The sequence below is a fragment of the Amblyomma maculatum genome, chromosome 11 (genome assembly GCF_055883805.1).
Source record: "Amblyomma maculatum isolate TAMU_Amacu chromosome 11, ASM5588380v1, whole genome shotgun sequence".
NCBI lineage: Eukaryota > Metazoa > Arthropoda > Arachnida > Ixodida > Ixodidae > Amblyomma > Amblyomma maculatum.
In genome coordinates, this window is record NC_139354.1 from 64,228,379 (window position 1) to 64,251,904 (window position 23,526).

A 23,526-nucleotide genomic window follows, 5' to 3' on the forward strand; every position below is an offset into this window, starting at 1 on the left:
CAATTTAAGGTATATTCTAAATTTCGCGGCTAAACACAGACAGCTCAAATCGGCTTTCATATGCCGAATAAACTTTCACTGCTTCAGCTTCAGTATTTAATCAATACTGACGGGAGACTTTTGCATAATTTGACCGGTAGCATGTCGTTTACAACAATTTAGCGGCTTACATTATCCCAAATTAACGCACACAAAAAAGCACCAAACGTTGCCTCATAATTTTTTTTTTATTTTGAACTTTATTATCTCACTGTGCTCAAAGAAAATCTGCACTTGCTGCAAAAATTTGTGCATGATGATAAATGGCCGCCGCAATCAATACCTTTTACAGGCTGGGAGCCTCACACGATGGACAGCCCCCTGACCCCAGGTATCCTGGGAGGCCAGGTGCACAGCATTGTCCGTTCCATTACGGCTACCTCATGGGAAACGCGAAGAGGAGTCGCTTCGGCCACCACTACTCTCAGTGCAGTCTTCAACAAATGAGGTACATTGTCAGGTGAGTTGCCCTATTACTTTTGCATAACCCCGCCAACTACGCATCACGGCTTCCACGTACGGGGCTGGAAAAATTGATGCAGCTGCTACTGGCGACTCTGCGGCACTTGCCGAATAAAAATTCTACGTACCTCCACATTCCGATAGCTATAAACCATGCAGTGCACTTAAAGCGGACAAATAATGCTGAAACCTGGCTAGCATTCCTAACTAACTAGCCGAAGCCAAATAAACGCTTCAAACAAGGTCTGCTCTTCAACGTTGCAGCATTGCTCCTGCTCCGTTCACGTTTCCACTTCCGCTTACTCCTACTTAAACGTCTCGGCCCCTAGGCAATCAGATATCTCTAGGAATACTTGCATGACCACTCTCATGCTTATCGCGCGAACACGTGTTGAGCGGAAAATTTCTAAGGATGTAGTGCTCTTACGCAGAGTACGCAGGCGCCACATGACCTCTCTCGTCACACTACAAGTTTGAGGGAAGAATCTTTGCATATCGATAGTTAGAGAGGCGCCTTCCCGTCTTCGGATATGAAACGTATCTGATCCTTACCTACACCTCTCTAATGCGCAGTCTGCACAGCACGCTGAAACTGTTTTGCACAGTGTGCAAATTTATGAATACCCCCCCCCCCCCCCCCCCCCAATCTTCCGTCAAGCTAAATGGCCTTTTGCTAACATATTCTTTATGGGTTCTCGTGTGCGGAATATTGCTACCGAAGTTTAACGTCCTGAGGCTCAGCGCGGCGCCGCAACACGTATCCCCGCATGGACAGTTCTTTAGATGAGAAGACATTAGCTCAATTGCTTGAATTCTCCCCGGCATTTCTCTCTGCAGACCTAAGTAGAAGAGATGTCTGGAAATCTCTCTGGCAGACCCAAATGGGGTAGGCGGCATAAGGCTGCGTTTGGAGCAGTACCATTTCCTAAATGTGGGATGGAATACGGCTTCACACGAGTAAAACAAAAAGGCTCTGCATACTTTGGAGACACCATGAATACCCATATCGGTAAAACTGATTTTTTTAATATATCGAGATATGTACACGGCGAGGTACATCAGTTTTTCTTTCCCTCCAACCTAAGACATATGTAACTTTGCTACCTCAAACGGCACCGAAGGGTTACACAGGCGCATTTACCATTTCAATGCGTAGCCCTGTCGGGTGACGAAAGTTTAATCATTGCGCTTTCTGAAATAATTTCCGGCATAATTAGGCACGACATAAAGATGTTGGTTATAGTGCCTTGCTTTAAGTGCTGGGGTACAAAGTTTCGGATTTCATAAATAGATATTATTGGGCTAGAGCTTGCAGGATTTGAAAAGTTTTGTTTCTAGCATCCTGATTAAGCAAGCTGTGTGGCGAATAACATTTTGTATGACGTGAGGAACATTTTGACAACGTTTAGACTCTGCCGTATAGGTATGAATTGATAACAGCTATATGAAGCCATCTGGCCTGTTTTCGCATTCGAAAATCAAGGTATATTCGCAATTCGCACTGCAAAAGCAACTTTCAAACAAGACAAACAGGCACTATCAGTCTTGGAATGGCGTATCAAATATTGAAGGAGTTATGGCGCCTGCATCACGTCTGTGCCAAAAAATTGTTCCCACACGTCTTTCACGTTGTCTCTCTAACTATAGCGTTGCGGTGGGAAGGATATTTCGAATTTCGACATAAAGAGGTATACAGGGCATCGCGTAATATGATGCGTCTCTCTACTTTGCTGTGGCACTTCATCTCTCTGCAAAACGTACTCTTTTAAAGGGAGGGAAAATACTTCTTGCACATTTTAACCTCGTTTTCCCAGCAGGTGGGCCCAGCCTAGTTATTTTGAGGCAATCCCTTATAACGGCCATAACTAACTTCCCTAAGCACATTACCGGTGCCTAATCTATCGTGCTGTATTTGATTTCATCCTTCGCTGCACGGGGTCTTTACCAGATACCACAAATTGCCTTGAAAAGCCTCTGAGGTGGTGTCGAATATATGTTTCAATAAAAGCGAAATCAGCACTACTTGATGTTTGAAAAATGTTTGCAAGTGAAGGGGGCATTCTGGGAATGGGTTATAACAATCATTGCGGCAGTGGGAAATAAAACTGTCCCACTTCGTCGTCTGCATCATAGCTAGAAAGGACAGATGTACACATTGAACGTGTATATTGTTAGGTGGCATATACTTAGGGTTATTCGTTTTCGGGTTTGATTTTTTTTTTTTCAAATTTGGGGGTTAAATTTGTCAACTTGTTTTTTGTTAACAACCTCCAAACTTCGAGTTTATGGGGCTACATTTACAAAGTATTAATGTATTCTATTTCTCCTAATCGGCAGGTAAAGACTAAAGTCGCGTTTTGGGTTCCAATCAAGAAAATATTTCCTAATTTGGCGTTCCTGTCGTATTCATTACTCTCAATGGTGTGCGACGGTTAGTTGTTAGACACGAAACGTTTTATTCGCATGAGTATGGTCATTGACGTTTTACATGCCCTTAATAACATGTATAATCATCTGCTTGTGCAATATTCTGTTTCCATTCGAGACCTGTCTGGTTTCTGGAGTTACCTTAGCTGAAAGAACGTTCGCTCAACGTCACACGTTTTATTAGCTAAACAGCAATTTCAACGCTGCATTTGCTAGCCTGGGGTAGCACGTAGTTCGTCGTTCCAACAGTCCATCACTTCAAGATTTCCATCTGCGGGGCTTGCTTCCAGCAAGTACTGGTTAAACTCCTCGCGAGCCGAGACTACATCGTCCGTCGCGGAAAGAGAGGACGTTAGTCATCAAACAAACTACTCAGCAGCCGCTTTTGGCATGGATCGAGTACGCCACCCAGTTTTCCCATTGTCAGCTGGTTTTCGTCTTTTTCGGAGGCATTCTGTTTGAGAGTGCAGTCCCATTTGTGGAGATTCTCACGCAAAACCCTTCTCAAGTTTTAACTAATGGGGCACAGCTCGTAACTGTCACAAACTAAACACTTTTTTTTTGGTCCCTTGTACCGATCATTGTGAAAACTCGTAGAGAGTCTGCTGTAGCGTGACATTAACGAGGTGATCGAAGCCTGGGATCAGACGTTTTCTGCTTTCGAGAGTTTTCTGAACATCTAAAATTATCTTGAGTGCATCTCTCTTTAAGACTGCTTTCGCATAAAGAACCTTTTTATCAAAACTTATCGCTCAAGAAGCTTCTGCTTGAGGGCTTTCATACGAGCTTTAAACAGGTGCGATGGACACAGTCGTTCAGAAACCGGGAAAATTGGGGATTTACCCGATTATTAGGAACATTTTTGGAGTGTGAAAGCCCGATTATCAGGAACATTTGTGGGGTGTGCAAACCGTGTAAAATTGGGTTTTATCCGAAAACGAGCAACCTTCATTGATATACTGCTCTTGGTACACCACCCCTAATAGCAAGCACATTGCGGAAGTATGCAGGAGGCCATCAAATGGTGCAGAGGATACCCCTCAGTAAAACGCCTGCCACTCTGTAGATCATACCTCGACGGTTTCGATCGCATCTCGCTTTTTGGTGCAGTCTCAAACATCCAAATTATAAAACGAAATCACCTGTCCTTCTTAACTGTTGCTCAGTGCACGTGTTTCGTAAATGTTTTTCACTTTCTACCTCAACGATGCGCCTTGATTTGTCGTCAGAGCTGATAAACAAAATCCTTGCAATATCAACGTCTCGTTTTCCCATAATTCTAAAAAATGTTCTCTCAAGAAGCTACTATGAACCCTTAGAATTTTTTCTTCCGTACTGATTTTATCAGACAAGCTCTATACGACCTCCTCTCTAAAACATATTTAAGACATCTACGAGTTGGACTTCAATTCAGAAACCTGAGAAAACAATAGGAAATAGTATCGCTATCAATATTTAATGCCGCTACAAGAAAAAGCCAATTACTCAGAGCTCCTGTATGAGATCCCAGAGTGATTATCCTAAATCTTACGCAACTGCAAAGCGTTAGCATGCTAAACGTTCTGGCTCAGTACATCCTTGAATAGGTTTCAGTTTCCTCTAATAAAGTTGCAAGTTCAGCGCTCTGTCCTTCTTATTCTTCTTTTCCTCTGATTGTGTTCGCGCTGCTGATACATATGGTTCAGTACATCCGTTACGTCTTGTGTTAACTTCTCTATACACTACTATTGACACTGCAATATTGTTCATCAACTCACACTCTTGTGAGCTGCGGTAATAAGCCTCGGATTTAAAAGAAAATATGCAAAGAACTAATAGTTCAAAGCCAAGCCTCATCTGCTTAGTACTGCTCTTCTTTATTGCATTCTTCCTCAGCCAAGATAAAAGGAAAAGTAAAATTGTATGCTACGTTATTGCCGGCTTTAGGGGTTTGCGTACTTTTATTGCAGACTGCGAGGCTCTGCATGCTGGCGAGTGACTGCTATCAAGACATACAATGTAACGAAGAAGTACCCTGGGATGGTCTTGACCATGGAGGCCTACTGTCAGAGGAAGTTTGCAGAAAAGAATGATGTCACTGCTGTAAGCAATCACAAAAATCCCATCCTCCTTTCTCGACGCTCGCTTTGCTATAGGGTCAGATATTTCCGTTAAAACTGGTTGTTCTATTTTTCAGAGTGAATATTTCAAAGCGCAATGCTCGGTGCGCTGTTTATACAACGAAGTGCATGAGACGAATTCTAATGGACACAGTTCCTTCCAAGATGTTGAAGCGCTTGAATACACACCCTGTGGAAACGACCAGGTACGGCCACGCGACCTTTAAATCAATTTTCGTAAAATTTAATAACACCTTACTTGGGCAAGAACATCTAGTAACGCAACTTTCAAGAACTCACTTTTAATACGCAGGGATAGAGAAAGGTTTATGAGATGCGACTCACTAAGAACACTTCGCCTTCGCGGAGGAGCGAAGCCGATAATTTAAAACCTATAGTCCATGATTCAATAGACAAGAGTATTCTCTGGATCATATACAAGCCGCTTAGCTAGGTCGGCAAAGTTCACAGAAACCTGCACAAATCTGCACTATAGAAACGTTTCTCCATGCCTGCAAAGTGCGGTGCGAGCGACGACTATAAAAACATAACCGTTGTAAACTATAGATATTTTAATCATGGATATATCACAGTCAGATTGGATATTTCGTCTTACTTAGTAGCGCTTCTTGCGCAACCGGTGAAAAGAAGACTGGTTACGAAATGCAAGAACAAAGTACTGTTGTGGTAGAATTTTTTGACAAAAGTTCATTACGCTCCCGGATATTCCTTTCACTAAAAGAGCACCATTCATTTGAAGATTCCATAAACTAAAATATACTTAAGGTATCAGCCTTACTTTAAATTCGCAAAGTTTACGCGAGACGTTGACATGAAGGAAGCAGGGAAGGAAGATGAGGAAAGGCAGGGAAAGGGAAAGGCAGAAAGGCATGAAGATTGGTGAAAAATATTACCTTACCATTTCTATTCGCCCAGGCATAGCAAGTGCCAGAGGTCACGCGCAGCAGCTCAAGCAAGCATATTTCGCAACAACCAAAGTTAGTTGCACTAAATAATTACCCTGAGCAATAAATCTAAGCAGACAGTTTCTATTTCAATTTCTCAGCTGTGGACGAATTGCCAATATAAATAGGGCATGGCTTGTATGCACCATTGCAAGCAAAATAACGGTAGACTTTAAAGATATGAAAGTGTAAACCAGCATGGAGAGATCATCTAACAGCGCACTCCTGGGGTTGAAACCAGATCAGTGTAAAATTGTCTAGAGCAAGCGGGCATTGTCCGGAGGCAGCCTCATGAGCTGTAGCATGATTCCGAACTTGAAAGGGAGGTCACACTGGATTATGGATATATGAAAGCAACAGGTAAGCATTACGCTGCATGCCGTATTTAACGCAGCCAGTATAAAAGCTACACTAATTCTTATTTCATAGCATGTACAAGACGTTTACTGTCATTTACTGACAGAAAGAGCAACAATCTAGTTTCTCCAACTGGTCACACTTCTTCGAAATGACAAAAATGAAACGTCATTGTCCATGCTCAAAAACGAATTTGCAAATTAAATAGCCTCAAACGCTTCCCCACCGCCGGCAACGTGTGTATGTGATGCTAGGCCTTCCTTAATTGTCTAATCAAATAAGTGATACTGAGGTTCCACTGATGCATTCCGTTCCCAGCATTTTGATATAAGAGGCTTCAAGCAACTAACGAGCGATAGTTTCCCTGCTCCTGCTTAAAATCCTGATTTCTGTCAGCTTTGGCTCCCACTGGTTTGAAATCGCACAGCTGGCAGTGGGCGGGTAGATGTAAATTTGAACTGTTTGTCATGGAACGCTTCTGCTCTGCAGCCCGATCATTCACACATCAGCCAGATTTGCTGACATATAACTTGCACAGGTTAAGGGGATTTAATAACCTCGGCGGCGCATTTGATGTATGGCTTAACATGCTTCTAAAGCAGCCTTTAACTTGTTTTTTTTAATTGTCACTTCCCGTGTCTCGCACGGACATGTTAGCCAGTTTTCGGGAAGCGGAGAAGACCGTCCTCACACCGTGCTTGGTAGAATATAGAAGGAGCAGGGCAAGACGCCAGGTCACATCTGCACTGCGTTTAATTCCTGGCTGTTCCCTGGTTTGCCAATGTGCCAACATGGCGCCCACTCCACTTCACGCGCGCGTCCGTCCCCAAACTTTGTCTTCCTGGTTTTCGTTCGGCTCGAAGATTCCTCACCGAATCTGCAACACACACCGCGCCCTGAAGGAAGTCGTAGCTTGAAGCTGGAAGAGTGTTCATCAATGATATCTGACGGCCACAATTAGGATGTTTTTACATGGTTTGTACTTCGTGATGGTCCGCGAAGTTTTTCAGTTCCCCAACAAAGTGCAGAATAAGGTGCAGTCGGTTCAGCGAAGTTAGACGATATAAACACAATTTATTTAAATATTTAATGTCAGGATCAAGATCCCTGAATAATGCCACGAGTTCCATTTTAAGGCTTCCGACTTGCGACGGGAAATTTTGCTGTTTTGCTAGCCAACCAATCACATTCATTGATGAAAACCAGCCCATGATAACGCGGTGCCTTCAAACTCTCGGCGGTCCTCCCACCACGACTCTTGTCGATTGATGTAACATCACGCCTCGGAATTCTGCGGAGCCGCCCAAAGTAATCTATGCCCGTCCGCTGTCAGCGTCCAAATGGCTGCGTCTCCGCCGACAGTCGATTTATGGGACTCCGGGTCCCTTGCTCCGTCGCCCCGCATTTTTTTGACACAGCCGCCGTTTTCCAAGGCACAGGTCAGCGAGCAGTATCCCCAGATTGCAGCGGGTAGCGGCGGCGGGCCCCGGCCGCTTCCTGACCGCAAGGGGGGTGCACAGGTGCCGTCTGGTTCGCACAGAAACGGGTCGTCGCCGGGATCACGTGCGCGCGACCAAAACACTTCTCCGGACGGGATGTCGGCGAGTAAGCACGCACACACACACTGTCCTGCAGCAACAGGCCGCTATTCCTATAATTCAAATTGAGTCGGTTTGGCGCCAACTGTCCAAACTCCCGACCAGTGAAGTGCAACAGCCACTATTATGAAGTCGATGCTAATAGCTTGCTCGTGAAGCTCCTCAATAATGGCATTAGATACTCCACAAATACTGGCATCTAACGTCTGCAACAGGACACCAACCGTTAAAAAAAAAAGATAGATCAGTAGGAGCGAGGCCACACGGATTCAAATCGCAGACTATAGACTACGCTCTGTCCAAGTTTTTCCCAGCATTCTTCTCCTATAGGTCCAGCAACAGACTGCACTAATTCGTCGGCGCTGATTGCCACAATACATCGCTCAACATCTTAGTTCACGTATGTATACGGTAAGCACTATAGCACCTCGGTAGTTTTCCCGCAGTCTGTGACACCACTTACTCTGCTTCCAGGTGACATCCTACTTTCTCGATTCCTACAGCATTGATGGTTTCACGTATATCCTGCTCGACTTCTGGCTTGAGGCTCATTTCGTAAGGCTCCTACCCGTTATAAGTCTTGGTGACGATCGTGTACGGCTCAATATATCCACGGTTAAACCGCGGGCGCCCTACGGACAGGGTGAAAGATTTGGACGCCATCTCGTTGTTCGAGCCCTGCTCCCCTGCGTGAAGGTCTTCGTCCCACTTTACTGAAAGCATAATCAGCATCGACTTTTTCACGTGTATAAAGCTGTGACCTCAACGCTGGAAGTTCATAGTTCAATTCAAAATTCTAGACACACATCCTTGACATCAACACTGACACAACTTACACACACGCTGTCACAACACAGCACAACACTCTGGGTTTCCAACGTGTTCTTTTCCTGCGCACTGGAATTTCTCTCTCTGTACTGGTGAAAAAAGTGACCGTCACTTTTCCAGGCTGTTCGATAGTCTATGCTGTTTCTTCATCGACCTTTTCCACTTCACAAGTGCTTCCAGCACTGCATGAATATATTTTCTGTTTGTGTAATAATATCGTAGACGATTAGCTCGGTTTGTTTATCTCAGCACCTTTCGTATGGTCTGCAGAGGTCGGCATGTCAATTGGAGTCCCTGCTGCGGTGTCTTCCTCTCGCATATGCTTTACAGAAGCCACAAGGCTGAGTATCTATAACGTTCACTGGCTTTCTCGTTTTGCTCAAGGCCACTGAATGAACTTTTAGCGTTTTATATTAGTGGCTTCCTGGGCCTTGAGTGAGGTCATTACATCCCATAGCCTCCTCCTTGCCAGTCCTATACCTCCGCAGGCCGATAAATTCGATTCATTTGGATGATCGCTCCGTGTGTATGTCACCAGGCACGGGATCAACATGTGGTGATTGTTCGCAATCTTCTTGCTTTGGAGGTCCGAAAACAATCTTGCCTGTAAAGAACACAGATGCCACTACTTTACTTTTAAAGTTCCTAACTGGCTAGACGGTTTGCTTACTCCGCCACAGCCCCATCTAGATCGGTCCCTCATTTCAATAAGTATTTCCCAAAGGCCTTTCCAACTGTATGGCAGGCACTCCTCGGTGGCTGCTGACATCTCTCTGGGCCCACCGAAAATCATCACTCCTCTCAATGAATTTCTTCGTTGTCTCGTTTTACTCCGCTTCCTCTATTGATGCCTTCGAGGCTAACTCGAACAGAAATAGGGCATCGGAGTGAAAACGGCGGCGCTTATGACTTACCTCTCTTTAACCTTAATGACAGAGTCAGTGAATAAGTCAAAAGGCGGTTCGGTGAACATTTCCGGTAAAGCTGCTTTAGGAGACGATGCAGCGGCTGCAGGCAGCTACTTTGCTGCCTTTTCTAAAGTGTGACCAATTTGAGTGACCGCCTGTCCTGTGTGTGCCTCCTTGTGTGTTCGTATTTGCTAGCGCTCTGTAATTTTTCTTTCCCTTTCTAATGCACTAACTATCCCAGCAGTAGGATTTACTTGAATGCACTGTTTGCAAAGGATTCATTCTTCAGATAAATAGACGCCGTTGAAAACGTAACTTTCTTATATAGTATAAAATATATACGGAGAGGATAATTCGATTCTTCACTCTTAAATTTGGAGTTTACATTTTAAGCTCTAATAAATGTACGAAGTACAACTTCTGACAAATAAATTTTCGAAGTAGTCCTTCTAGAAGCCGAATTTACCATCATTGTAAAGGGCACAAAGTTAGCAGTGCACAATGAGTTATTGCGCCAAAACGTACACAACGAATAATCGAGATGCAAATAAATGTATATGTCATCTCCGTCGATCGTGTTGCCGTGATTTCATCATTCTTAATCATTCTTTGTTATCTTCAAATTTATTTGCCAGTATTTTCATAACCATACATACTGGTCCTATAAATTCCCAGCGTTTATCAGAAAGAAGTTACTGCGGCTGCTTATTAGCTGCTGCAAATATCCATAGTCGATGTGACAGAAGCTGCGGGCAAGAGCTCTACACACAATTACAGGAGTGCGTTTAGGGTAAATGGCGAAATTGATTGTACAGGACTGTTTACAATAATTGGATTATCATCGCTAATACCATCGCTACTATGGCAATTATAGAAAATGCTAATATGTTGCCATCGCTATTATTATAATTTCATAATTATCAATAACCGCATTGTCATTGACATCGCTACGAGCCTCCTCGCTATAGACATGGAGAAATACTGTTGGTTTCTCACAAGCCCGGCGAAGTGTAGCAGATTAGTCGTTTCTGTGCCCAGCCGGGGTCGGAGGGGTAGTGGCTCAGTTCCTTGTAGAGGCAGCTTTTTTTTTTAAGTGGAATTACGCGCGAATACTTTCTTCCCACATTTATTGCGTGGATTTCCTACAAGCATTTCCCGCGTACCTTCCTGTTGCCGATGAATCTAGAAGCGCGTGACTCACCACGAATAGAAGTGGTTGAATGCGGCTGCACGTAAAGAACAAAATATTCGAGGCTCGTATGCTCCGCGTTAATTCTAGGAGACAAGAGCATCATATATCCCCTTGTGATTCCTTTCCCGGTTCTACACTCGCATGCATACACTTTGGTACTCCCTTTATCACTATGTTCGCGAAAGCACTCAAGTGCTCACCACCACCGAACGAGAGTCTCCGCCGATCTCATTTTTGTCGTAATTTTGCCTGACTAACGTACTTTTGTGGTCACAACAACGTGTCCTCGCGCAAGTAATTAAAATGAAGTCTCTTATAGCGGCTGTAACGCACGATTATATCTGCATTTTGTGCCTTATGGAAAGCATCACGAGACGGGATAATTTGAAACGGCATCCCATGACGCCTTCACACCCTTGTTCTGAACGAAACATGGCGCACGCCATCGGAGCATGGCGCACGCCATCTTCCGGCAGCTATGAAGAACAAGCTCAGCCACGAAGGCGCGCCCTCGCCGCCGAATGAAGCTATTCAGCTCGAATCGGGTAAGCCACAGTGCGGTACTGTGTGATCGGCCGTGTTCTGTCAAATAAACACAACAGTAGTACAACACAACAAGCCCTAAAGACTTTCTCCCCATCGCTCCTGAGGGATATTAAGTGCCTCAAAAATCTTATCTCAGTCGCTATAATTAAAGTCATAAACTGTTCTATTCGCTGAAAGATCACCGAACATAGTTATATAGTCCCATTTTAACCAGGTCACATTAACACATGTGAAAGGCCTAGTAGTAGCATGTGACTCTGAAGGGAATGTTCTTAAATCAGATGCCTATGTCAACCTCGCGTAGAACTTAAGCTACCCCAGGGGCTGCTTTGCGGTGTCCTGACGACACACAGTGCGTCCAATAATCAGTGCAAGCTGTATCACCGCCCAGTTACGCCTGCCAAACGCATACTTTTGATTCTTCGCTCACAACCAATTTATGATGCCAATTCGCTTCAACGAGGGCATTCAGGCGCCATTGCCTAAAACTGTTTGCATTAAGTCCAAGCTTACTGTCCAACTTCAAATAGAGCAATCAGCCTGGCGGAACATTGACTCGCATACTATTATTGCAGCTATAGGCAGTTTAATTCTGAAGAGTAACTGTTGGTACCATCTGTTTGTGCCCGCTTCAAATGGAGATATCAGGTGATTATTCTAATCATATTTTCACACGTATATTTGAGCGAGTGGCAAAATTTCAGATCAAGGCCTAATGCCACACCAACAACGCGGATAGCCGTGCATTCAGCTGCTCGATTATGTCGTCCGTTTACTTTGCAATATATTTCCGGCTTGCACTTGCTTTCATGCCGATAGTTATTGCCAGATTATTGGAAGTATTTGTTTTCAAATAGGAATTTCTGTTCTTTAAGAGAACTTCTCTGATTGCAACCCTTTCGTCCCCCTCTCCTGCAGGTATGCATTCAAGGCGATTGCGTACAAGATCCGAAGAAACGGAATAATAAACGGCCATGATTTTAAGGAGATGCAGTTCTTGAGTTATAGAATTTGTCTGAAGTTGTCCTCAAGACAAAATAAAGAAGAAACCTTCCATCTAAAATACTAGACAAGTTAATTGAAATACCTCAGGTTTAGCAACATTCCGTGTATATATTAGACACAGGCACCGGTGCCAGCGAGGTCTGCTTCATGAACAACACTCGAAAAATGACGAAAACAGATTTCATATGCATATAGTTTGAACCCATCCTGCTTCATTCAAGACATTAGGTGGAGAAAAACCCAAATTTCAACATGGAAGAAATGAAACTTCTCTAGAAATTACGCTCCTATTTTTCTTTCCACGGAAATCAATCTTCTCAAAAACAATTTTTGTCTAGAAAAACACGTCCTTTTTAACAAAATAAAATTTAATGCTGCACTCAGCACAAAAGTGGGCTGTTTACTATGCGAAAACTTCAATCCAACTCACTACACTAAAAATAGTAAAACGTCTAGCACCATGTAAGCAATTACATGCCATGGTGTAGTCTCTTCTGTGAATGAATTAGCGCGAGTAAGCTATATACCTTTAGTTGAAAAATCCAAACAAGCTTCCTCAAGCACCGCACACTACCATCTAGAAGCTACTCCTCGAAAAGAGCACACAGTATACATACAGGTCAAAATATGCTCAAACAAAACGTATGTCTGTACATCTGCAGGTACCGCACCTTGTGGTACTCATACTAGGTGGTGAACGGGGTTGCTGTGTGATTGTGACTAATGTCGTTTACTCTTAGAGTGAATACACTAGCACGTGATCGATCTCTTCAAAGCGCTTTTCGCCTGTCCCCAATACCCAGTGAAGCCAAATGACAGGCGATGCGGGCCACCACTTTCATATCTCTCAACTTCAGTTCGACTTTCCAATGATATGCTGTTCTATTTAACGGAACTGCACTGTGAAGAGAGCAACAACCTCCCCGCGTGTTCGCCCTATGAGTCGACGACCCGCTACACTTCAACAATATTTTGTGTTCGTTGGCACAATGTTATCTGGCGGCAGAAACAATTAAATGTATAATCCGTACTACCTCATAATTTGCCCCATAAAGGAATATATCAACGCTGTTCAATGTTTGAGCGCATGCGTATAGAAGGCATCAGAAGAGGAACGTTGCCACTAAACACCCGCGTGGTAGCGCAACAATATAGCGTCTATTACGGATACATACTATGTTCGCCTATCCTAAGCGTCTCGGAGCGTGTTTATGTTTCCCTAAAGTTGTGACTGCACCAGGATGCGTTCGTGGCTGCGGCTTTCTGCATATTAGCCCCTACGTCAAGGGCAGCTCCTCCTCACATGCCTTTGCGCGAACTACTCCAGCAGTATTGGCCTCTATGTTCTTAGGGTGCCTTTCTTCAATGTTCTCTGTGCGACGTAGCCTGAGCTGTGATTTGTTTAAGAAGTAATATCTTTATTCTCAGATGCTCAACTCATGACAAAGTACGTTGCGGCTTCCAATTATGTTATCAGCTTGGCATAAGTATTGTAACTTGTTTTCGCTGAGAAGGTTGAGCTGGGATCTCTTCAAGCTAGTTTGCTCATAATAGATGCAGAGAAACAACTGCGCGAGTCAGACAATTTTTACTGTCAAAACGATCGAACGTTCAACTTACAACGCTTTATTTGTCTGACAAGGAAGAGCCATAAGGGGCGCAAACAACTCAAGCAAAGCTTCAATTATACCTGACGTCATGTAAAGTGATAAGGGGAGCGAGCCCCGCAGCCAAGTCTGCGACGGGAAAGCAAAGCTGCACTACAATCGATTGTCGTTTAAAAAACATCCCGCCGGGGATGAAATGAGAGCCACGGAAATAGGCGAGAGAGTATGGCGGAACCAGTAATAGAGAGTTTTAGCTTACCGTGATCCGCGATCCGCTACTGGGATCCGCCACCGCGCGTTCCACTGCGCATGCCCAGACCCCCCTTGACTCCGACAGATGGCGCCACATACTGGATGTCGGCACACAGACCTGCCGCGTCGGGACCAATCAGCTTGACCGCCCCGCCCACGCGCGGCAGAGAGCCACGGTGGCGGATCGCGGACCACGGTAAGCTAAATCTCTCTAATATCTAAAAACTATCAAGGGGTTTTAGTCATACCCCTTGTGTAGCGCCACATCGCGGCAACTAACAAATGTAAGAGAACCGACGGGTCTTTTTGCGATGCAGACAATTTCGCTGGCATTGTAAGAATACAGGAGATACTTGTACGGTCTCTCAAGGCAGGTTAACGCGCAAAACTCTGCCATATTTTGCTAAGCCTCGAGCAGAATGGGGTAAATGCTGCAAACGTTCGCGACTCTAATGAAATGTTTAAAGATATCGGTGGAGCTTACCAACAGACGACCCGTGTGATCATTTCTGAAAATCTGTATTTTCTAGCTCTTGGCAGCATTGACAAACCGCCTGGTGAGTCGGCTAGCGAGAACGACTTCTTCATTCTTGCAATACAGCATCGAAATTTCCTGCCGTTGCTCGCCACTGCTCCAAACACAGACCAGGATAGGACGGTAAAAGTCTTAGAAAATGGCGCTTGGGACGTGTCATTCTGTCCTTCCTTCCTCCCAAGTAGCGTATTTGAAAGGTTCTCACTTCCAGGACTTCATAATGATAACATAATCACGCAACACGCTGTAAGATATTAACGGTAATGAGTGTAAACAGCCTGAAACGCAGCGGCCATCTGCAGATACAAAGAACAAATTGGCATTACAACGACCACAAGCCCCCGCAGAGCACAAAAATGACACTGCCACAGAAACTCAAGCATTTTGCCGACAGAAGAAAGATGCACTTGGAAGAACTCAGGCATTTTTTCAACGGAACTGTTCACGTTGCACATACCTCAAGTTTCGAAGTTATTTGCATTGAAGCAGCTCTAAATATCGCACTGCACTAAATGCTGCTGTTACCATGGCAGGTTCTCTTACCCAAAATGAATACACAAATGTTCTTATGGACAGTGCAGCTTACATGTTATTTGAATATGTTCAATGCAAACTTAATAAACTATATTCGAACAAAATATACTGCATCCTTCGTGCTTGGCTGTCTGTCATTCGCATACATTGGTAATCCTGATTGCCCACCAACCACTGCTAGTCAAACTGTGAGGTAATACAAATAGCCTGAAAGTGCTGGGTAGATAGGCGACAAGTTGGAGTTGGAAGGCTAAGGTTTTAACTCAAGATAAATAGTACGTGCTTGCAGCCAGATTGCTTGTCTAGACATGGCTTATATTTAGGGTTGTTCGTTTTTTGGTGAAATTCGATTTTACTCGGTTTTTCACCTCGAACATGTTCCTAAAAATCAGGTAAGACCTCAGTGTTTCTAGTTTCTGGAACAATTGTACCCATGGAACGTGTCGAAAACTCGAATCAAAGTGCCAGGGCAGAAGCAATTCGAATGGTACTTTCCGATAAGGAGGTTCTTAATGCGAGGGCAATATTAATGAGAGATGCACAACAGCCACTTTTCAATGTCCAGAAAACACTTGAAAGCGGAAAACATTTTGTGCCAGGCTTCGATCACCTTGTAAACGTCAAGCTGCAACAGACAGTCAACGAGTTTTACATGACAATGGGTAAAACCGATTGAGCAAAAGGTGTTCCCTCTATGTTACCTAAGAGCAGTGCCACATCAGTAAAAGCTTCTTGTGAAGAGATTTGCGCGAAAATCTCCATAAAATGGGGCTGCACTCTGAAACCGAATGTCTCGGACAAAGAAGAAAACCAGTTCTGAATGCAATGTGGCCTTACTGGTCCATTCTAGAAGCGGCTGCTGAGTCTCTCTTTGGAGGACTACCTACCTATCTTTATTTCCGTGACGGGCGTTGCAGGCTCGCTTTACGGAGAGTTTAACCAGTACTTGCTTGCAGCAAGCCCGACGAATGAGTGTTGAACTGATGAACTATTGGAAGGACGCAACTGTGCGCTACCCAAGGCTAGCAAATGCAGCGTTTACATTGTTGCGTCTTAGTAATGGCAGCTGTGACGTTGAGTGAACGTTCTCTCAGCTCAGATACCTCTAGAGACCAGACAGGTATCCATAGGTATCTGACCAGACAGACCAGACATGCAGATAAATATGTATGTTATTAAGAGCGTGTAAAATGTTGATGACCAGCTAAAGTGAATAAAATGTTTCTTGTCCACACACTAATCACTTTACATTACTGAGAGTAATAATTACGACAGAAAAGCCAAAATATAAAATATTTTCTTGAAATCAGCACAAACATAACCCTTATTGTTACCCACCAATTAAGAGAAATCCGATAAACCCCGAATATCTGCGCGGTTCCAAAAAGAACTTGATTTACCCCCTAATAACTAGCGGAAAAATAACGCCCTTGTTTAGACCCTCGTATTTAAAAAAATATATTCCCGAAACGAAAAACCATGCTCAAATTGCTCCTCAGATAGCGGCTCTGCAGGCATAGGGACCAAGAAAAGTCTACAGTTAGAGGCTTTCATTTCATTTAGGTGTTTTGTAAGGTAACGCGAAGGTCGGACTTTGGGGATCAGGTTTTATCGCAGACCTGAAGCCTTGGTCGCACACTGCAGCCAACCACACTCCGCTATGGCGATGGGTATCTACAAGAGGGAGCAGGATGAAGATGAAGCAGCAGGTTCAGCCGTGTGGACGATGAAGCGCCACACAGTGCTCAGTCTATTTCGCCCGCGCAGTTGAAGCGGCCAGCCTGGCCGCAATTAGTCTGCAGGATTTCGCCGAATAAAAGGCTTCATGCCTGAAACGTGGACAACTTCAATGTCATGGTAACGACTGTCCGGAGGAGGGTAAACAGATGAGACGCGATAGTTGACCTGGGAGGTTTTTGCAAGAACTGTGTAAGTACCAATGTAACGGTGCTGGAACTTGTCACAAAGGCCAGGAGTGCGTAATGGGGTCCAAAGTAACACTTCGTCGCCGGGACGAAACGAAACTTGGCAATCGGTTGCATCATAGCGGCACTAGCAGGTCTCCCTGGCTAGCTTCCGTGTTGACGCAAGCAAGCCGACGAGATTTGGCCGCTCGGGAAAGGAACTGGTCAGGAAGAGAGGATGAGGAGCTGGCATGTGTAGAAATTAAAGAGGCATCAAGAAAGGTAGCGGGAGAACGGCCGTAAACGAGAAAAAACGGAGTGCAACCTGGGGTCCGCTATACAGCTGTATTGTAGGCGAACGTAACAAAAGGAAGTATTGCGTCCAAGTTTCGGTGGTCCTGGGCGACGTACATAGACAACATGTCAGAAAGCGTGGGGTGGATCCGCTAAGTCAACCTATTCGTCTGCGATTGATAGCTGGAGGTCAGTCTTTGATGTGGGGTTGGGTCCGCAAGAACTTCGGCTACAATCGTCGACAGAAATGCCCGACCACGATCGCTGAGAAGCACTAGAGGGGCCCCATGGCGCAGTACGAGCGATTCCAAAAAGAAGGTCGCGACCTCATGTGCTGAGCCATTAGGCAGGGCAGCGGTCTCAGCGTAGCATGTTAGGTGGTCGATGGCGGTGACGATCCAGCGATTACCTCGTGCGGACAATGGAAGTGGCCCGTATAAGTCTATGCCAAAAACGGCGAAAGGAGTAGCAGGGCAAGGTAGCGGCTGTAGTAGGCCAGCAGGAGAAGTCGGCTGTTTGCGGCGCTGGCATGGCAGGCAAAAGGCGACATATTTTGCCGCGCTTGAGCCGAGGCCTGGCCAGAAGAAACGGGTTTTCATGCGGTGGTAAGTTTTATGAAAGTGTAACTGACCGGCTGTAGCATCATTGTGGAAAGCCGCCAGGATACGGGTGCGAAGCGCTCTCGGAATAATGGGGACCCAACGGGTGCCTTCAGAGCAATAAATATAACGGAAGACCGCGCCGTTGTCAACTTTGAACTTTTGGAGTTGCCTGCGCATCCTAGCGGTAGGAGGGTGAGAAGCACAGGTGAGAAGGTCGATTAGGCAAAGCCAGTAGGGATCTACTCGCTGGTGTGAAATAATGGAGTAGCGATCTGGAGCAGCGGCAGGAGTAGCACAGGTAATGTTTGGAGCTCTGGACGACATTGGGACGTCGCGGGTGCACGCAGGAAGGCGCGAAGAAGCACTAGGTGGTGATTCTGGGAGCTGGCAACGGGAAAGAGCATCGGCATCTCGACGTTTGCGACCCGATTTGTATGTGACATTGAAGTGGTATTCCTGAAAACGCAGAATCCAACGGCCCAGGCGTCCAGTCAAATTTTTGAGGGTTGATAACCAACACAGAGCGTGATGCTCGGTAACGATCGTGAAATGGCGGCCGTGGAGGTAGGGGCGGAATTTCTGGACTGCCCAAACGACGGCGAGGCACTTTTGCTCAGTGATGGTGTAGTTGCTTTCCGCTGGTGTTAGAGCTCGACTGGCAAACGCAATTACCTTTTCCCGAGAAGCGGTATCACTTTGCAGAAGTACGGCGCCGATACCGAGGCTGCTGGCATCGGTGCGGAGAATGGTGGCAGCAGTGTCGTCGAAGTGAGCGAGAACAGGGTCCGAAGTGAGGGAATTCTGCAGGGTTTGAAAAGCTTTTTCGCATTCTTCGGACCAATTGAAAGTAGAATGGTCGGTAAGGAGGTGGTGGAGCTGTGCCGCAATGGTTGCGAAACTGCGAATGAAACGGCGAAAGTATGAAGATAGGCCAAGGAAACTGCCTAGATCCTTAGTCCGCTGAGGGCGTGCAAAGTTCAAAACTGCAGCAATCTTGTCAGGGTCGGGTCGAATGCCATCGCGGCTGATCAGGTAGCCCAGGGTCTTGTTTCTTTCTTGGCGAAATTACACTTTTTTGTGTTCAGCTGGAGACCGGCAGATGCCAGGCACGGTAATACTCGATCAAGGAGGCATAAATGATCAGAAAAAGTCGTAGAGAAAATAACTATGTCGTCCAGGTAGTACAAGCATGTTTTCCGCTTAAGTCCTCTAAGAACAGTGTCAATCATGCGCTCAAACGTAGCGGGGGCATTACAAAGTCCTAAAGGCATGACATTGAATTCGTAGAGCCCATAGGGAGTAGCGAATGTGGTTTTTTCTTTGTCGGCTTCGTGCATCGGAATTTGCCAGTAACTGGAACTCAAATCCAACGTGGAGAAATATTCGGCGCCCTGAAGTGTCGAGGGAGTCGTCAATTCGTGGCATAGGGTAAACATCTTTGCGGGTGACTTTGTTAAGTGCACGGTAATCAGCGCAAAAACGCACGGACCCATCCTTTTTTTTTTTTGACCAAGACGCCCGGAGATGACCAGGGGCCAGCTCAGGGCCGAATAATGTCTCGTCGGAGCATATCATTCATATCATCTTCTATGATTTTACGCTCTGATAAGGAAACACGGTAAGGGCGGCGGCTAACAGTAGAAGTACCTTCTGTAATAATGCGGTGCTATGGAGAAGTTCGGCCCAAGGTCGGAGAAATGACATCAAAGGAGGCTTGGTGTTTTCGAAGTAATTCCTGCAAAGCTTGGCAGTGAGTCGCAGGAAGGTCAGGATTGATGGTGCCACAAAGAACACAGAGAGAAGCATCGGAAGAAGCTGCTGGTGAGGAAGAGGAGGCGGTAAGGGTGTGGAGGGACACCGGATGAATGTCCAGGGCACAAGGAAAATATGTACCTTTAGTCAGCACAATGGGCTCTGGAGAAGTGTTCGAAGCAGTGACAAGCGCTATGCCATGCTCAAATCGAACAAGACTTGGTGGTAGCGCGATTCCACGGGTTAGATGGCGATCAGAAGGCGCCATTAGCACATCTGCGTTATCAATGTCAGTAGAAGTAAGCGCGACAAGTTGTTCGCATCCAGGGGGCAACACTAAGTCAGTAGCGGCAAGTAGGCGATGACGGGGCTCGGGAGGTTCAGAAGACGGATCGCTCTCGTTCATGTAAATGACCCTGTGAATGACCCTGTAATGTAAATGTAAACGTAAAGGTCATCTAAATGACCTTTAATAATCTTTCAATGTCTTGTGGATGAGTACTGACCCTTCAGGAAGAATGAAATTCGTACCGGATTAAAACAAAATTTCCTAATATGACACATCCGTCCAAATATTTGAGGACACAATATAAGTGCTCATTGAACTTCAATCTGTGGAGCTAAGCATTTACCCTGAAATTGCAGTAAATGTTTCCTTTGCCATTTTGTGCAAATGACACACTTAAATATTTGAACATGATTGTATTACCTAAATGTTTCACAATGTTGAAACCAGCTCTACTAGAGATTCGGACCAGAAGATAACTTTTTTTTTATTTTTCACGCAGGCTGCGGCTACCTACAACCATCTTACTTATTCTCCAGAGATGTTTATGTGTGAATGTACCTACTCTGGAAATAAAATAAAAAATATGCACAGAAACAAGAAATAATTCCCCACTGCATCCTAGAAGGCTTGTTTCTACTCGAAGCTTTCTTGTTCATTGCAACCAGCTTATCTTCGACGCCAATACCCATTTCTTCAGAGGCGCGTCTGTATTTGTTATCATCAATCCCGCTATGCCGCTCCATTGCGAAGGCCCCTACCATATTCCTCAAATTCAGCCATTTATGTTCTAGAAGCCTACTCTTGCCCCTGCAAACTTTCTAACCTCCTCCTTCGACCAAGTATTGTGCCGTCTACTTGAAATCCAATTGGTTCCAATTAGTGCACTACATGTCCTGCCCACTACCATTTCATATTGATTTCTACTGGAATGTCATTAACTGCAGTCACTTCTGCCTCGCACGCTGCACTATTTTAACATTACATCCAGGATTTTCTGTTCCATAAAGGTCGGTTTTATCCCCAACTTAAGAAGAACGCTTTTCGGTAGCCTCTGCTTTTCAGCTTTGTAGGTGAGCATAGGTAAGATGTCGGTAAGCCGCTAGTAATAACCGGTGAGTGCTTGCCAAGTGCATCTGTAGCACTTGCCAGACAAACTCTCTTCTTTTTCTTATTTTTCAAGGCCCTAATCCATAACTGCCGTATTAGTTTTTTTTACAGTGCAACCACAGACCCTTCCTATAACCTTTCAATAAGGACTTCCGATCCACCATTGTCTCTATTATCAAGTGTATTTTATTTGAATTACTTTGTGACGAGAATCAACTTAGGAATACGTTGGTCGCGTGACAAACTCTATTCATACGTTGAGCTTACTGAGAACAAATAATTCACACAACGGCCATTATCAGTTCCATTTGGCGCTCTGAGTAAAATTCATTATTTTAATTTCAAAGTTAATAAATAAATATGTTCAGCCTCGCACTATCCATTAATAATGAAGTATCCCTGCGTCGACAAAGAGAGGACACAAATCAGCCTGCCGGAACCTTGACGCGCATAGTGTTATTGCAGCTATAGGCAGTTTTATCTCAAGAGGAAGTGTTGGTATCGCCTGTCTGTGCCCACTTCAAATGAAGATGTCAGGTGATCATGCTAATACGATTTTCAGACATATTTGAGCGAGTGGTAAACTTTCAGTATGTTTACAGCATGTCCTAACCTTTCCGTGTGCTCTTTAATAAGAGCTGCATATCTCTTATATATCGACATTCCGGCATTAAAATATGAACCTAGGTTCGAGGCCTATGCTGCTCTCTTTTCCTCTTCTTGTCTTACGCTCGAATACGTCAAGATGTTTAGCCAAGTCTTAATTTGCATTTCCCTCGAATCCAGAGCATCAGAAGTAGCGTCTTCCCAGATCATTAAAAAGTGTTAGAGTGATGAATCGGAACCGAAAGCACGCCCACAGTAGTCAGTTCTTCTGAATGCTAGACATGCTGAAATGCCATGAATTGCTGTTCAGTTATGCCAACATAATATTATAACTGCTGCATTCTGTAGGCCACGGAATGCAGAGTTTTGTGAGCTTAAATTATTCTCTAGTAATATGGTGGTCTACTGCAAGCAGTGCACTGCTCTAATTATTTCTTCGCATAATAATGTTCTCAGTATATTTTGCAACAGCAGCCCGCTGAAAATAACTTATCACTATTTCAAGCATATTGTGCCTATTTCATTTTCTTTACTTCACACGATGTTGCAGAAAGACCTAGACGCACGACTCATAATTGCATTTCACCACTGAGGTGCCAAATTTCTGAGAACATTAGACTGCTAGAATACCCGATCCTATCTCTATTTAGGATACTGGGCCATGGTACTCTTGCTTCACAAGTCAGAGAATTCACAGATCTCCTATAAAGGGGGAAATATATAGTTCGACTTTAAAAACCCCCAGGGCGGAAGCTATTACATTTTTCAGAAAAAGCTTGCAAAAGCAAGGAAGTGCTTCAGTGACTGTTATGTACTTCTACTTTTATTTAAATTTAAGATCCTTCCTTCATTAAGTTTTTCCCAATGGTACCGGCCTACATAAAACCCAGTTCAAGCATGAAACAGGCAGACTAGCGGCTAACGCCTAATATCCCTAATTTCAGGCAAACATGGACCGTCTGTTACACACAGCTATTGAAAATGACAAATGCATTCTTCGAGTCAGCGCTCAACAGATCTTTTGCTGTCACGCGAACGCATCCGAACTTATCGCTACGACAAGAGAAATAAATAAGTTACCAGACTGTGAGAAACAAAATGGTATGTCTTTTCCTGATTGCGTGAAAGGGTTCGTTCGATTATGTTACAGTAGCCAACATAGAAGAGTCATATGTCTATCAACGGAGGGCATGATTATTAAATGGATATTATGGTTAAAAACGACGTTTTCCCAAAAGTGAGATTATCAAGTCGCATGATTCGTTTTCACTGATGTCTCAAGTTCCTTGTAAGTTACTAAATCTTACAATTGAATACTGCGAAGCATTTCCTTCTCAACTGCCCCGTCCTTATCAAAGGAGGAAAATTATGCTTCTATTGACCCCAGACAAGATGGGTACTCTTTCTTTTTGTCGACGCAGGGACACTTCATTATTAATGGATAGTGCGAGGGCTGAAGATAATTATTTATTACCTTTGAAATTAAAATAATGAATTTTACGCAGTGCGCCAAATGGAACTGATAATGGTCGTTGTGCGAATTATTTGTTCTCAGTAAGCCCAACGTACAAACAAAGTTTGTCACGCGACCATTGTATTCCTAGCTTGATTCTCGTCA

The 23,526-nt window shown here is 44.5% G+C and overlaps 1 protein-coding gene across 1 annotated transcript in view; it reads left to right on the forward strand.

Annotated features, from left to right (window-relative positions):
* The window catches only part of LOC146173981 (venom metalloproteinase Antarease-like), a 36,558-nt gene extending 23,991 nt beyond the window's left edge, over positions 1-12,567 (forward strand). The window contains exons 10-13 of the mRNA XM_084584924.1: positions 332-499; positions 4,878-5,010; positions 5,105-5,233; positions 12,340-12,567. Coding sequence (XP_084441050.1) covers positions 332-499; positions 4,878-5,010; positions 5,105-5,233; positions 12,340-12,399 — 490 coding nt within the window. The 3' untranslated portion in view covers positions 12,400-12,567. The remainder of the gene's footprint in view (positions 1-331; positions 500-4,877; positions 5,011-5,104; positions 5,234-12,339) is intronic.
* The last annotated feature ends 10,959 nt before the right edge of the window (positions 12,568-23,526 follow it).